General features: G+C 34.6%; 1 protein-coding gene across 1 annotated transcript in view; it reads right to left on the bottom strand.

Annotated features, from left to right (window-relative positions):
• LOC149217666 (mitochondrial thiamine diphosphate carrier 2-like) overlaps positions 1–16,412 on the bottom strand; it is a 209,052-nt gene that overhangs the window by 144,625 nt on the left and 48,015 nt on the right. Inside the window, exon 3 of the mRNA XM_089391397.1 lies at positions 6,585–6,696. Coding sequence (XP_089247523.1) covers positions 6,585–6,696 — 112 coding nt within the window. The remainder of the gene's footprint in view (positions 1–6,584; positions 6,697–16,412) is intronic.

Below are 16,412 nucleotides of genomic sequence, written 5' to 3'. Positions count from 1 at the left end.
TGTTGGGGGCTTGTTAGCACCAAAGTTGGGGCAAGTTTGAATATATATGCAAGAAGTGTTTCACACTAAATAATTGGCCTACAAACAAGGTGTGTTGTGTGAGAAATAGGTTAAACCATGCATGAAAACTACTTAGTGTCACACCAAGAATTGTATTGGCATGCCAAATGTCCATTAAGAAATATTTTAGAATCTAGTAGATGTAACTATTTTGTAACTAACCTATTAATAGTTGGTGGGCTTGTTATGGTTGTAATACATTCTAAATGGTTGTACAAGAAAAGGTTTTGAAGGTTTTTGATGGTTATATTTTTTTATTATTAGTTGTATAGCCTTTAAGCTTGTGTAGTTCTTGTCCAAGAAATGGCTTTGGCTTGATGTATGCCATGTATATATCCTTCTTATGAATGAATATAATTAAATATTGAATGTTTCTTTCTCCCTCAATCCTATGCATTGATGATAAATGCTTTAATTTGCATGCTTTCTTATGATTGATTAGAAGTTAGAATGTTATCATGGATGTATGAAGTTCTTGACTACTCTATTTCTACAATTCTTGTAAGTTTGTCAGATGAGACCTTCTTCAGTTCCTGAAGATTGAAAATGTCGATGCTTATAAGGTATTTGTTGAAAATTCCTTTTGAACATCTGGAACCCCACACCAACAATTAATTCAAATGTGAGGTGATAAACCAATCATAAGTGGGAAAGCAAAATTATGATGGCACCCTTTGTCTCTCCAAGTTTTTTCACATGCCTTAGTGTTATGAGACTCTAAAAAAACATTTTCTTCTAAGTCACTTGACATGATGGCATGGTACATGTAGGACACAAATATATGATTGTCTAACACAAAACATGATGATCCCTATAACATGACATGTTATCTATACATATGTAAGATTGAATTTGTGTTGTCATAGTTCCTAAATTCTAACAAAATCTGAATATTTATGTATATATTTGATTTTTGATATATAATTCACTATTTTGTTATTAATAAAAATAATAAATTAGGGAATTACACATATAAAAATGAAATATAGACATAAGTATTCAAATTTTGTTAGAATTTAGAAACTAAAACATTGTGACATGATGATGATGCAAATTCAATCATACAAGTTGACAACTCATTACTACTTAGCACTTATTAGGACTACATCAATGATGATCAAATGTCAAACACACAAGAAATAAGAACCATAAACTACATTTTTTTCATTAAGTCATCAAAATCAAAACTTATTACATAGATACTTAGTCACTACTAATATAGGCGGAATGCCAATTGAAAATACAAAATAGAGTAAATACCAAAACTATAGATATCTAGAATATGTATGTATCCATTATAAGACAAACAATATTTATATAGAAATGTTTGAATGCACAAGATATATTAGACGAGATTATTACAAATGAGGGCCTGCTCATATACCTAGGCAGGTGCCCCTTCATGAATGGTCATGTACTTAGAGACATGCCTCTTCAGTATACTAATTATTATTTAATTAATCATTATTTATTATTGTTATTTATGTTTATTTATATTATTTTAATACATATTATATTTATAACATTACCTTCCTCTTTATAAAGCTTTGTCCTCAAAGCTTATTGCTAATAAGACGTGTCATATGTTTCTTTGTCTTGTAATATATTCATACTTTTTGTATTTCTTAGACTTGTCATATTCAATGATACAAGATGATAGGATCGTTAGAGTGATAAACAAAATTGTCGATCTAAGAAGGGATCTGACCATCGTAAATCAATGTTTTGGGAAATCTCATTGTTAATGGAAATTGGAGATGAATTGTTATCACAAGACTAGATTGTACAATCGTTAGTATTCTTCAGAACATAAGTCTATTGTTTTTGTTCTAAGTGATACAGATACACGAACTGATTGAGATGTTTGATCTTTTGATTCAGATGTTGATAAAGAGTTCTTGTTATTTTATTTTCCCTTATCATCCGTGTGGAAATTTCTTGATTTACTTCAGGTATTGATGTTTTTGAGTTCGTTACAAATTATTTACTTGGAATTTTCATCATCTGAACTACAACATCTAAATATGTTTTTTATTCAACTAGCATGTCATCTTTTTGAGTAGTGATATTAACTAGATCTGTATTCGTTCCCTTTTCTTCAATTTGGATTGTTACATCTGAAGTCTTTGATACATCTATCTTGATAAACTAGTGTACTTGATTTTCCAAAAATTTATTGTCCTTCTTAAGCTTCTTAATTGGCGTCAGCGATTTCTCGATGTGGTCCTTGAGGCGAGTAACTTATTCGTTTTTTTCTATGATAATATTTTCAAATTATTTATGCATATTTTTCATTGCCATTTAGTTTTCTTGAAGAATTATTTTTGAGATATCTTCTGTCTTTTGGTGTTACTGAATTTGGCTTCAATGTAACATCATGTAGTGTTATTTTTTTCTTTTTGTAGGAAAATGTCAAAAACTTTTCTTTCATATTTAGGATGAAGGACCCTAGTGATTCCATCCAAGGCGAACCCAAAATTATGTCACCTCGATCGCTCCATAGGGATTGAATAGAGAATTGTGATATAAATGTATAATCCCCAATGTTTAATTGTAAGTCGGTTATGTCATATTTTTTTTGTTCCAGAGGTCTAATTTTTCAATTATATTTGATTTGGGAATCACTAATTGGTTAGAAAAATTCGGCTTATGTAATTGTTACTTTCATCAGGAGCGATAGAGATAGTAATATCTTTCCCTACAAGAGTTCTGTCAATTATAAATAGCACTGAAGCAGAGTTAAATGAAGTTCTCGAAAATCTTCCTTCAATTCATTTCCGACTTATAATCCATTCTTTTTTTTTTAAATATTGACTCCATTTTATATTCGTCAATAATTTTGTAAAAAATTTACACTCTTTTTATATATATATATATATATTCATTTTTAATACTTTATAAAATATCTTTTTATTCTTATAATTTTGTTATCCTTCTATCTTCACTTATTATAATCTTGTTATGCTTATAACTCTAATTTCCAGTATGATACCACACATGGCACTGACGTGACCCTTCATTGATTTGATTTGATTCGAGACAACTAATGGATATCTACATGATGGACGGATTAATGAATATCTATACGCTTGATGGAATAATGATCCAGTATCTCCTTCGTAAAGACAAGTAGTTACCACAATGTCATAGCAAAATAAAGTGGATAGAGGGTGTGCGATATGTGGATGATAGTGTGGCTAATGCTCGATGATAGGATCAGGTTTGGTGGCGGTGACTGTGGTGGGATACAAAACAGTATACATATGTCGATGGTTGTGTACAAACACAAATTGTGGTTGTTTTTTGCTTTGTTCACTCAAAAGCTTAGGCGAATGCGAAGGTCAGATGACTGTAGCCGTCTATGCTGCTACGACGGTTAGTTAATCACATGGGTTGTGGTTGTTTGTGGTAGTTAGTCTCATGGGATGTGGTTTTCTATGCGACTATGATGGCTCACTAGCTTAGGTAAATGTTTTTAATTGTTTTTTTTATTTAATATTTCTTTTAACTTTTTAAAAAAAATTCCTATAATAATATTTTTTATAAATATATTTGTATTTTTTTTAATATATAATTTTTTCTTTTTTTCCCTCATTAATGGGAAAGGGCCATAATTATATTTTTTGTTTAATTGTAATGACCAAAAGTCAAATTCAAAATTTATGGTGGCCAAAGGGAAAAATCAGACAGTCGGATGCACTGTAGGGGAAACTCCAAAATCTTCATATATGCAATAAAAGCTTGGCCAATGGCTGGGATTGAAGAACGAGGGTCTAATACCAATGTAATGAACAAGGTTCGTATACACAGTGGAATATTCAGAATAACTGGAATATGTAAGTATCCATTATAGGACAAACAATATTTATATAAAAATGTTTGAATGTACAAGAGATATGAGATGAGATGATTACAAATGAGGGTATGCTTATAGTGACCTACCTAGGTTCGCCTTCATGAACAATCATATACTTAGAGACATGCCTCTTCAGTATACTAATCATTAATTAATTAATTATTATTTATGTTTATTTATATTATTTTTATATATTATATTCATAAGAAAGAATCTCATAGTTCGTGACTATCAAAGTCCTTATCCGTGTTGGAATCATCAAAATCAACATCATTTCCACCATTCTCTCCTCCATCCTCCTCCTTTATGGCCAATATAATCGGTGCATCTGCTAGTGTGGGTGATGAACTCTCAAAAGTGTCTAACTCTAACACTTTTTCTCTTGAGTCTGCTAACTTACTACATGAATGTTTTTTTCATCATTTGACATTGCATTTGAATCCCCACTTGTAGAAAATGGAAAACTAGCATAAGATGAAGAAATTGGTGAGGATACAACCTCAATAGGGGCATTCCTCCCTTTCCTTTGACCTTTTCTAGTTGCCATTTTTGATTGAGCCATAATTTCTATGATATGAGAAAGAAAATGGTTTGTTGTAGGAAAAAACTTGAAGACTAGTGGATAAATCCTCTTGCCTAGCACTTGGAATCCCTTCAATGCTACACTTCAAAACCCCTTAACGCTCTTACCATGGGGGCTTCACTAGAGGAGAAATACCATACCACGTGCATTCATATTGAGGGTTATATATTGAGGAAAAAATGACATAATATATTTAGCATATAATAGGGAGTTAAGTATTTTTATATTGGAAGGTATAAGAAATAGAGCTCAAAGTTAATGAAAAAATATAAAGGGGTATAAAAAATGTTAATGATAAAATGGATACCTACAATATCTAGTAAAAGTAAGGGTTTTTTTTAATTGGGAAGGTGTATTGGGTTTGTATTAACAAGGAGTTAAATAAAGTGATTTTTAGAGGTATTTTCCAATATGTAGTCAAATTAGGGGTATTGTTTAGCATGCCATGAACGCACGGTATATGTTAGAGGTTCATTGAGTGAAGCCCTTTTGAATGTTACCTATTGAGTGAAATGAGTGAAAAAGGAAGATGAGACACCCTTTTAAGAACTTTTACCTAGGGCACATGTGCTAAACTTGAGACACATGTAGGGCATGTGTCAAACATGAGTTTGGCACATATCCTATGAACAAAACATGTGCCAAACTGATGTTGTGTCCTAAACTTGGGACATGCGTAGGGCATGTGTCTAGCGAATAGGACATGTGCCAAACTTGTGTCATGTCCTAAACTCAAAACATGTGCCGTCATGAATCTATGTTCCACACATGGGATTTTGACACATCCCCCCTATCGATGTGTCTAGTTACTTAGCTATCCGTCAATAGGACATGTGCCTCCCTCATTCAATTGCCTCCTTAACACCTTGATATAGAGTAAGTTACTTCTTTATTTTGAAATGGTGGCTCTCCCAAATTGTTACATAGTGCCCTTATCTATAAGATTGTGGTTGTTCTACATGAGTGGTGTAGTATACCTAGGGGGGATAATATGGGGTACAAAGGGAGGCACCCAAGGGAATAATGTAATAATGGGATGGGCCATAGTAATAAATAAGGTGGTTAATCCATATCATGTAAGGGACCACAAGTAGTTAGCAATAATGTAATAAGCCCATGGTATTAGATAGATGGTATTGAGGGAACCATGGTAATGACCCATGGTACTGTATGTATGAAGCCTATATAGAGGCTAGAGACTCCCCATTGAGAGAGGTCAAGGATTATTGTATGAACATGCATATGGCTTGTGGAGTGTTCTCCTTCCTTAAAGAGTGAACGTACGGTGTTGCCCTACTTTAAGGGTTTGATATCAATAAAGAAGCATTTCTATCTATTCGATCTTGTTATTCTTGGGTTTATTTCTATTATCTTATATTTTTAGTTCAGATCTATAACAAGTGGTGGATTTGTCTACTACAACAACTTTTTCTCTGAAAAAACAATGGTTTCTTCCTTAATGGCTCTAAACATGACGACTAAGGTAAGATTATTTTGCTTTGATACCATCACAAATTTTGGAACATATGAAACTAGACGGAACATATGAAACTAGGCATATGGTAACAATAAACTCCCATAAAATATGATTTTAGTATCCTAAAGTCATTGAATATATTGGTATGGAATCTCTTTTATAGAAGTCATAAAGTCAATGAACATATTAATATTTAACCTCTTTTATAGAAGTCATAGGTTGTTAGATAACCTAACCACTTTCTTTACTATCGCCTATAAATAACACCTATTAAACTTAATCCTATTGGTTAATCACTTATACAATCTCACTTTATTACATTATTAAAGCCTTGTAATAAATCCCAAACTTGTTGGAAACCTCATTAAAAGTAAAACTGAACCAACATGACATTGAACTAAGGTCTATCACTCCAGGCAAATCGATATACTTATGCAAATTTTGTATCAGAATGTAAGTTGCAATTACTTATAAAACATTCCAATAAATTATTCAAAAGCTGCATAAGTGATAGAAAAAACAAGCTAACCTAAATTCCTTTTATATAGGATGCACATTACTTCTTTTGCTTTGCAGAAACTCATGCACAGGGTTAGATGAATGCGGACCTGCCTTGGTAGAGGCTTCAGCAAATGACTTAAACTGACGTAAAACTGCAAATTGTATTGCTGTGTACGGCATCCACAAGAGAAGTCCTGGAACATTCCCCCTCCATAGCCCCTATTCATTGATACCAATATAGTTATTAAACAAGATTTGCAAGCAGAAATAAATAAAACAGGATTTTGAAGAATTGTTTTGAAACAAAGCATCCACCAGATTAGACCAGGAATTAAGAATATCAAAAAATGCATATTCAGAGTTTCATATACTATAAGATCTTCAAAATTTTAAGCAAATCATAAATAACCATTTATGTGTTTAATTTAAACCAATAAAATCACTCATGAGAAGTTCTGAATAAAGATGTAATTATTTTTTAAACCACTGTGAGAAAATCTTCTTTCTGCCTCCTGGAATCCAGGAATCCATTTTTTTAAATGTCCGTCCATAATTTCATCAACTTCTCCCTATGTTACAGGTATAACCATAGTAAACATGTCAAAACCAAAGTCATCCATGAGTGTGAAATATTACTGGTATATAGGTATCTTGGTGGAAATCAAATTTTCTTTTTAGTATCAAGTCCAAGCTCTTTCTTTCTATACCACATTGTTGATGATATCATGATACCACGTTGTTGATGATATCATGATATGTGCAAAACAAATTAAAATGTTTGGGTTTACTTGTATATAGGTGTGTTGGAGGAAATCAACTTTTCTTTCTAGTATCAAGTCCAAACTTTCTTTCTATACCACATTGTTGATGACATCATGATATGTGCAAAACAAATGAAAATGTTTGGGTGAAGCTGAAAAGTTGGAGGGAAGTATTTTTCAATTCTAAATCTTTTTATTTTTCCTTTTGGTAACTAAGAAAAATCTTTACCAATTTTCAATTATTTCCATCTTATTATTTTAGAAAATAGAAAAAAAATATTTCTTATTTTCTTTTTTTTTTTAAGTAAAGAATGGAAAATAAATAGAAAAAATCCATTTTATTATTCGCATGTAGAGAATTTGGTGGGTTTTTTTTATAAATATTATATTTTTCTTCATTTATCAACTTTATTTTATGGATCCCCATCAAAGATTTAGTGACTTCACATATTCTTATGATTTCTAGTATTGACCAACACTTGGCTTATCAAATGCAATAGTAGTGTGGATAAGGAATGATAGAAGTTCCAATCCCAAATGCAGCAAACAATGATGATGACATTCCAACAACTAATGATCCAACTACCCCTACAATGAGTCTTCTAACAACAATTGGTTTTAGAACAACCTAATCTAACTACAGTGATCACATTTCCTAGTAGCCTTTCATGTTGTTTCCATCCCTAAATTTGATGAAGCCCAAAATGGGGATAGGATTGACTTGTGGATTTGCAATACAAAAGCCCACTTGACATACTATAACAAATTCTTAGATGATCTTTACAATTGAGTTCCACAAGGAAAATCAAGTCCTCATATGGTTGTGGGCACATGACAAACACCTTGCAACCTTTCATCAAGGCTTGAGATTGTTTCAAAGATGTTGTTAGCAAGTGGTTCCACCCATTAGGGTAAAAGGATTCAATGTTGTCACAATGGTTGCAACTTTGACATGTTGATTTTTCTAGTGCAATAGATAAAAGCACAATATTTCTAAAAACTAATAATTACTTCTAACGATGTTGATCTTCTTTTAATTTTTCCAGTATATCATTAAGCAATTATACTTGAAAAATTCAACCATATAAAATAAGTAGGATAGTAGAGATAATAATGCACAAATAGAACACAAGATTTACCCTAGGAAAACCCACTTGGGGGAGAAACCCAACAACCTTTTCAATAGAGAAATTCTTCTTTTCAATAAGATACACACCTAGACTTCTACTCAACAACTAGGTAAAATCATCCTTCAACAAATCTATGGTCAAGCTTGGTCAACGCCCTCTAATTCAAGCATTCAATCTGATCCAACAACTTGGCCCTCTTTTTCTTCCCTATGCTTAATTTCAGCCTCCTAGAAACTACCCAGAATCCCAAAATTTTAGCCCTACAATCTACCCACAAAATCTCGTCTCTGTAACTGCAACTGTCTAGAAAAAATGTGAACTGGAGAGAGAGATAGATCCTCCACACATGCGAGCTAGAGAGAGAGAGAGAAAGAGATGAATTCGTCCTCTTTTTCATCCTCTTTGTCCCTCTCTTCCTTCACTTGGATTCCCAAAAGATTCTTGCTTGAGAGAGATCAAATTTTTGCCTTGTGGAGGAGGTCAAACTATCATTATATAGTGATATGTTGGTTCAAATGGGTGTGTCTTCTGCCTGGGCCAACTTGACTCAGAGGGAGGCTGACTTAAATTTTCTTGGAGCCAAAAATTCAAAATTTTCTCTTTTAAAAGGCCATAAGGACATGTCTCAAAAATAAATAAATAAATATTTTGACACTAGCACGAAGAACATGCTTTACAATAATTAATATAAATACATCAAGGGTCAAAATATACATTATGAAGAAGGACCATAGTTACAAAAAATCAACACTCCCTCTTAACTAGGGAGGCATTCATAATGACTATCTTAGGTATTCTCAAGTTGAGAATTTTCTCTATGAAGAGGTTATAACAAATTATCATCATCATCAACATCAACCTAGTCAACAACTCTGACAAAAGGCATATTATCAGCCACAACTAATTGGTACCACTGACCCATAATCCTGGTTAATACTCCTGACACATGGAATATCATTTACCATCAACGAGTCATCACAAATCTGGTCGGTACCACTGGCCCATAATCTTGGTCGGAACTCCTGAGCTAGACTAGTCTTGGTTCACCATCCTGGTCAAACCCTTTGACTCGTGGTGAAACTCCAATAACCACACTCTTTATGAAAAATTGGGACCGATGCTAAATGAGCTCATCATCCTATCTAGAGAGACTGAGCCTTATGTTGAAAATTCACACACTCAACTGAGTGATCCTGGGTTGCTATGACCATTTTCCCCAACTAGTCAACATCTCCGACACAGGGATAATGATTATTCCTTGTTGAACCATTCTCCCCAACTAGTCAACATATTTGATACATGGAGAATGAATGTCCATGATTTTATCATATTAGCACTCCCTCTCAGCAATAGGGGCAATATCCACAAGCCTAAGCTTGTCCCTGAAGTATATGAACTTCTTTCTGGACAAAGGTTTAGTCAAAATATCAATTTTCTTCTCATCAGTGGAGATGTACTTGAGACTTACCTCTCCCTTATTCACCATGTCATAGATGTAGATGTACTTTATTTCACTGTGCTTTGACCTATCATGGAACACAGGGTTCTCTAAAAGCTTCACAGAAATTTGATTGTCACAATATATCACGTCCAGTTCTAGCTCCTAGTCAAATAATCTTGCAAAATGATGAAGCCACACATCTACAATACAAGCTTCATTGGTTGTGATATACTCCACTTCTGCAATGTTGAGTATGACAAATCTCTGCTTCTTTCTCATACAAGAAATCATGGTAGATCCCAAACTGAAGCATCCTCTTGAAGTACTCATCATGTCATCTACACTCTTTGCCCAGTCATAATTTGTATATCCCTGTAGGTATACATCATTGTTTGAGACATATATCAAACCATAATTTGCAGTACCATGTATATATCTCAATATGTTTTCTGTTGCAATCCAATGCTCATGCCTTGGTTCCACTTGGAACTGGATCAACATGTTTACCGCAAAGAAACTGTTCAGCCTGGTATTATCCAAATACATCAACGGGCCAATCAACTTCTAGTACATGAATGGATCTATAAAATTAGATTAAGAGTCTCTCAACTTATTCAAATTAGTCACCATGGAGTTGGCATGGATTTACAATCCATAGTACCAAACTTCTGAAGGATCTTAATAACATACTTTCCTTGACCAGGGAAAATATCACCATGCTTCTCCCACACTTCTAGACCCAAGTAATAATGAGGCCAACTAACTCTTACGCTGAATAATGAGAGGCTCAACACGTGTCATAAATAAATCATTGACATATGGTAATAAAATCATAGCTACGCTCTTCTTGAAATAGAGGTTTGGATCAACATCACTCTTAGAGAATCCAAGTCTCATGAGGTAGCTATCAATTCGAGCATACCGACCTCTTGGAGCTTGCTTGAGTCCATATAAGGCTTTCTTCAACTTGCAAATGTGAGACTCCCTCCCATACACCTCAAAACATTAAGGTTGTGCTATGTCCACCTCTTTCTCAATTACACCATTGAGGAAATGAATATTTACATCAGTTTGATGTAAACTCTGATCCAAATAAGTAGTAAGAGAAATAATAGATCTAATAGAGGTTTACCTGGAAACTGGAGCAAAGGTCTCATCATAGTCTTCTCCCTCTTTCTGAGAGAACCCTCTAGCCACAAATTGTTCCTTGCGTTTTTCAATACTTTAGTTTGTTGCATGCTTGATCTTATATATCTATTTGGAGGGTACCACTAACTTTGTTATGTAGCCAAATCACAAAAACATTAGAAAATGTAGATCAATGACTTGAAAATAAGCCGCTTCGAGGGGGCAACCTCCTTTTACATCATATAAATGAACAGTTCTTGGATGATTCAAATGACAAGACCTCCTTGTATATATAGAAACTCAGGATTCTCTAGGCTCTCTAAATCCCTCTAAGACTTCACCAGTGGAAAGTCTATTCTGGTCTCAGCCTGCTTGTATGCCAGGTAGCCTATGGAGTTCTTAAGATTTTGGCTAAGATATCTCAGTTAAATGCTGTAGCAGTCAATCTGAGAAGGAAGGACATAGATCTTATCTATCTGTAATACTTATCTTCTGATAATAAAATCATGCTTTGATGCAATTTATCTTCCGCTATATTGTGATCCTGTAAATGGTATCAGAGCCAAGTTATTGTTTGAGTGGAACTTTCTTGTGAAATATTGTCTGAGTGGATCACGAGTTTGCTTGATGTCCTGAATAGCGTTTGTAGCTTGTGTTGCCGTGTGTTGGCGTTGAAGGTGTTGAAGACGTTGGACTAGAACTCGTACTTTGGTACGTGAGGAAGCCGCAATTTTTCCAGAAAGCAGAAGCCGCAATACTTCTTGGTATCGTTTGCTGATTTCAATGGTATTTCTCATATCTCTTCTTTGATCATTAATGGATTCATCCAGTAGCTCTAGCTCTATGGGTCGATTTGGTTCAAAACATTTTGATTCTTTACAAACAGAGGAAGAATTAAGGTCTGGTTTAGAAAATCTCTGTCATTCTGAAGAGACATCTAGAAATTATGCTTGTTTAGATAAAGAAGAATCAAACCCTTCTGTAAATTGGAAACTTCCTCCTGTTTCCCCATCTGATGTATATAAAGGAGTTTCCCCGTTCCATTTAAAAGCCCTCAGTCAGATAAAAATTAAAGAAAAATCTGTTAAAACTGAGTTGAATCTAAATGTCATGATGACAATCCCTCTCTTGGAACCACGCCATATTAAAGCCGCCCTCAAATCTAGCTACCAGTATGTCCATCTCATTTTGGTGAGAGTAGGCCTCAATGCCTTGCACCAAAAAGGCCAACAAGCTTTTGTTTTCTCGGCCTTATTAGATAATCGATGGACAGTATTTACTAAATCCTTAATAGGTGGAATTGAGACCAGTCTATCTGATGGTCCCGTTCAATATGATGTATATCCCGATTTCTCAATCGCACTTGATGACCCACACATTCTTCAGTGTCTTACTTTAGGTGTACAGACTCAAGGTTATGAATATTTCAGATCCAAAGCCAAAAAACTGACAATCTTTTATATTACCTGTGTGCGTTTTTATAATACTACTATACCAGCTATTTTAAATTCTTCCGATAAAAATTCTGGCCTTGTCACTCTAATCCAGTATGACTCTGCTTGCAACCCTCTTGCTCCTGTCTCAGTTTCACTACAAGACCTTTGTCCTCCAGATGATTGGGTTACAAATAGGAAAAAGCCAACCCGTAGATCTATTGCAGTAGCCCAAACCATCATCAGTGAAATAGATGACCAAGTCATTACTCGATTTCCCAGAGTACAGTCAGCTCAGCGTGGTGGACCCTCTATCACCACAGTACCTACAACTGTCTCTACAAATCAATTACATCCTGTATAGTCTCCTCAACTAATTGTAATTGATCCAACAGTTTATGAGTCACTCAGAAAACTCTTCACACAGCTGACTTCAAGTCAAGTTTTCAGCTCTGTATGTGACCATCCACACTGCTCTAAAACATTTTGTCAGTTCTCTTCATATCCTCCTACTCCCCATGGAGAATCCTCAGATAGCCGCCGCATCAACATGATTAAGTTTGTACCATCATCTAAGTCATCCAAAGAAAGCTACAAACATGTTTCTTTCTTTAATGTACAAGAAGAACTACTTGTAAATTCTGTCTCCTCGACTACTACTCATGGTCTTGGCTTTGTAAATACTTATGCAATTCCTTCATACAAGAGAAATCCCATTCATAAAATTCCTAAATCCATTGAGATTCCCTCTGATTCTGAAATAATTGCTTTTTTAAAGATTTTCAAGGGAATTGGGCCTTATGATCCAGAAGATGCTTAGAAAAAGAAGATGTTCAATTGGGACATCTATACTCATGAAAAAGAGTTTTTTTACATGCAAGAAGTGCTTCTCCTGGATAAGCCTGATAGGAAAAATTTCAATGAACAAAACACTGCTGCATGGAAAGCTTGGATGCAGGCCCAAAACCAGTGGATATCATTCTACGAATGGTATTACCCTTCTGCAAATCAGATAGAAGAATCCTTGGTTAAACAATTCAGAAATGAAGCAAAACAAAAAAGAATCAAGGAACCAGAAAAGTTTGTAGAAGAAAAATTGGAGAATAATCGTGTGATTATTCCATCTCCTTTGGTCGCCCCAGTCTTTCATCCAAAAATCCAGAACATGCTATCCAAGCCAAATGTTCCGAAAACACTGATAGCAGTTAGGATGAAAGGAGAAAATTTGATAAGAGATATATGCTTGAGTTTTAATGTAAATATGATCAGAACTGGAACCCCTAACAAGCATAAGTGGGAACTCTTAGATGGATCTGTCCTTGAAACAGAAACTGAGTTTCCACCTTGGAAAAATTTGTTATAAAACAACAGGATGGGAAAATGTACAAACTTCTTCCTTCCCATCTTGACGACTCTTCTTTGTCAATTAGAGAATCTATAGCAGCAACAAACTGGACTAACTTGGCACTGTCTAGTTTGGAAAGATTCCTTAAAAAAGAATTTTCCTCAGTAGAAATTGCATGCTCAGAGATGAAGTTGATGCTTGGCAGAGTTCTACAGAAGCAAGATTATAATATTGTTTTCCTGAATGAAAGCATAAAGACTCTGACTGAAAATGATCAGATAATTGCTCAGAATCTAGATAAACTATCCTTGCAGACAGACAAGAAGATCCATGAAGCCGCTGTTGCTCATGGAAAATAGATTGTTAAGGTCAACAACGGTCTTGATGTTATCAAGAAACAAGTTTGGGTTGTTTCTTCTGGAATTGATTCTCTGAACAAGAAGCCTAGTGGAGAAGCTTACAAATCTTCTACACTCTTTTCACATCCAAAAATATCAGTTCCTTACTCTATTACTTCATCAGTGGAAAGTCTAATCAAAGCTCCCAGTTCTATAAACATTTCGCCCCCTCATTCTACCTTCCAATACTCTCCTTTTGCTAATCCCAACTTTTTTAGTAAAACTCAAAAGGAACAAAAGGACCCTGAAGAAACTACCAAAGGAAGTCTTTCAGATTTTCTTTATGGAGAATCTTCAAAAGAAAAAGATGAGTCTGGCACTGCTCTTCATAAAATAGAGTATACTCCTGAACTAGAAGACCTTGAAGCTTGCATAGACAATTTTTCTGTTCAGGATAAAGAACATTTTGGTATCCAAACCAATGTTGAACTTGATGATACCAAAGTTAATGCTACATCCTCCAGATCTAAGTGGAATACTACTTGGAATCCAGCTCTAGACCGCAGAGATCTAATCAAGTTAGAATACCATAAAGACTGGTCTGCAAATTCCACTTATTCCTGGAATATTGATAATTGTACAGAAGCCAAAGTCATGTCAGTCTTACATTCTATGCTAGTATGTTACAGAACTTACCTTGTTGATGATATTGGTCCGATAAATGCCACTAGAAGGATTATTGGTGGGTTTGAGGGTACTTTGCATGCTTGGCTAAAAGTAGAAACAATAAAAGAGCCAAACTTGCTCCCATCTTGGTAACAATCTGTGGTACAAAATGAAGATGGAAGTACTTACATGGACCCTGTAACTAATCTTCTAGTCAACAATATGATAGGCAGACTTCTATATGGAATAACAGTCAATTTCATTGGTTTTCCACAAATTACTAATGAAATTACTACTGTCACCTTGTTGGCCATGAAGTTGCATAATATGCAACACTTTGATGAATACTTCAATGAGTTTCTCCATCGCCTGCATACTTTGTCTCCTGATCTAATCCTTGAGCCTAAATGGAAAGAAATCTTTGTTGCATCTCTTCCACATTGGGTATCTTCTGCAATTGTGAGTAAACTCCCAGGAAAGATTGGAGACTATAAATTTGGAGTCATTCGACAGGCTGTAAAAGCTGTCATTGTAGAACTTTGTTCTCAGATGAAGATTGCTCGAGCTGCAACTAATCCAAAAAAGCCACATGGCTACCAGCAGCTGTGTAAACAATGGCATCTCAGAAAGCATGGCAATTCTGAGGGGTGAAGAAGACGAAAGCATAAACATTTGCAAAATAATTCCCAGTCTTCCTGAGCTCCACAGAAAAAACATTTGAAGAAAAAACCATATAAACATACAAAAATGTTTTCCAAAGGAAAAGAAATCATATGTTACAAATGCAATTAGAAAGGACATACTACAAATCATTGTCCTAAGAACAAACAAGAAATATCAAAAAAGAAGATGCCCTATAGAAACAAGAAAGGAAAAATAAATTTCTTTGATTTACCAAGCAGCTGTGATGAATTGTTATCCTCTGATCCAGAATCAGAGAATGAATTAAATTTTGTACATTCTGATTATTCATCTTCAGAAGAAGAAATTTGCAGGGATCCCTATTGTACAGATTGCAAAGACTGTGATTGTAGCGATCCCGATGTTTGTAAGTGTAATGCAATCAGAATGATGAAGTGTGATTATGAAGAAACCAACAGAAACTTCTTCACTCAGATGATGGTCGCAACTGATCCTCGAATCAGAGATATGTATAAATCCTTGCTAATGGATCACCTGAAGTAGACACCTTCGAGCTCAAAGAATTATCCAAACAAAGGGTATGTACCTCTTGCTTCTTTATTCTTAGTTGAGGCTTTAACCAAACAATTTAAGAATGAAGATTTTGGTGAAGATTTTCCACAGATATTGCCCAGCATTCACCAAGCAATAAAAGAACTAAGAAAAACTGTAAAATTAAATAAAAGGCTGTGGATAGAAAATCACAGAGAAATCAATGTCAGATTGATGAATGCACAAGGAGCTTCTACTTCTCAGACTTCGTCGATGACGAGGAAATTGGAAAATTGGACATTTCATGCCAGCCTGATCTCTGAGCAAATGCATGAAGAGAAGGAAGCAGAAGGTGAAGACGAAAGAATTGGCCAGTATGAAATCTGCCAGTATTCATCAGGTCTATGGGCCAAGAACCAGCTAAATTGGTCTAGTCTAAAGAAAGAATTAAGAGCAGTCTGTCTCGGCATTGCAAAATTTAAAGATTTTGTTATATATACAAAATTCACTGTAAAAACAG

Source organism: Pinus tabuliformis, chromosome 1_1, assembly GCF_031772625.1.
Source record: "Pinus tabuliformis cultivar Carrire ecotype Pingquan chromosome 1_1, CPIR1, whole genome shotgun sequence".
Taxonomy (NCBI): Eukaryota; Viridiplantae; Streptophyta; class Pinopsida; order Pinales; family Pinaceae; genus Pinus; species Pinus tabuliformis.
Note: the sequence above shows the minus strand (reverse complement) of the source record. Positions and strands in the feature narration are given on the sequence as shown.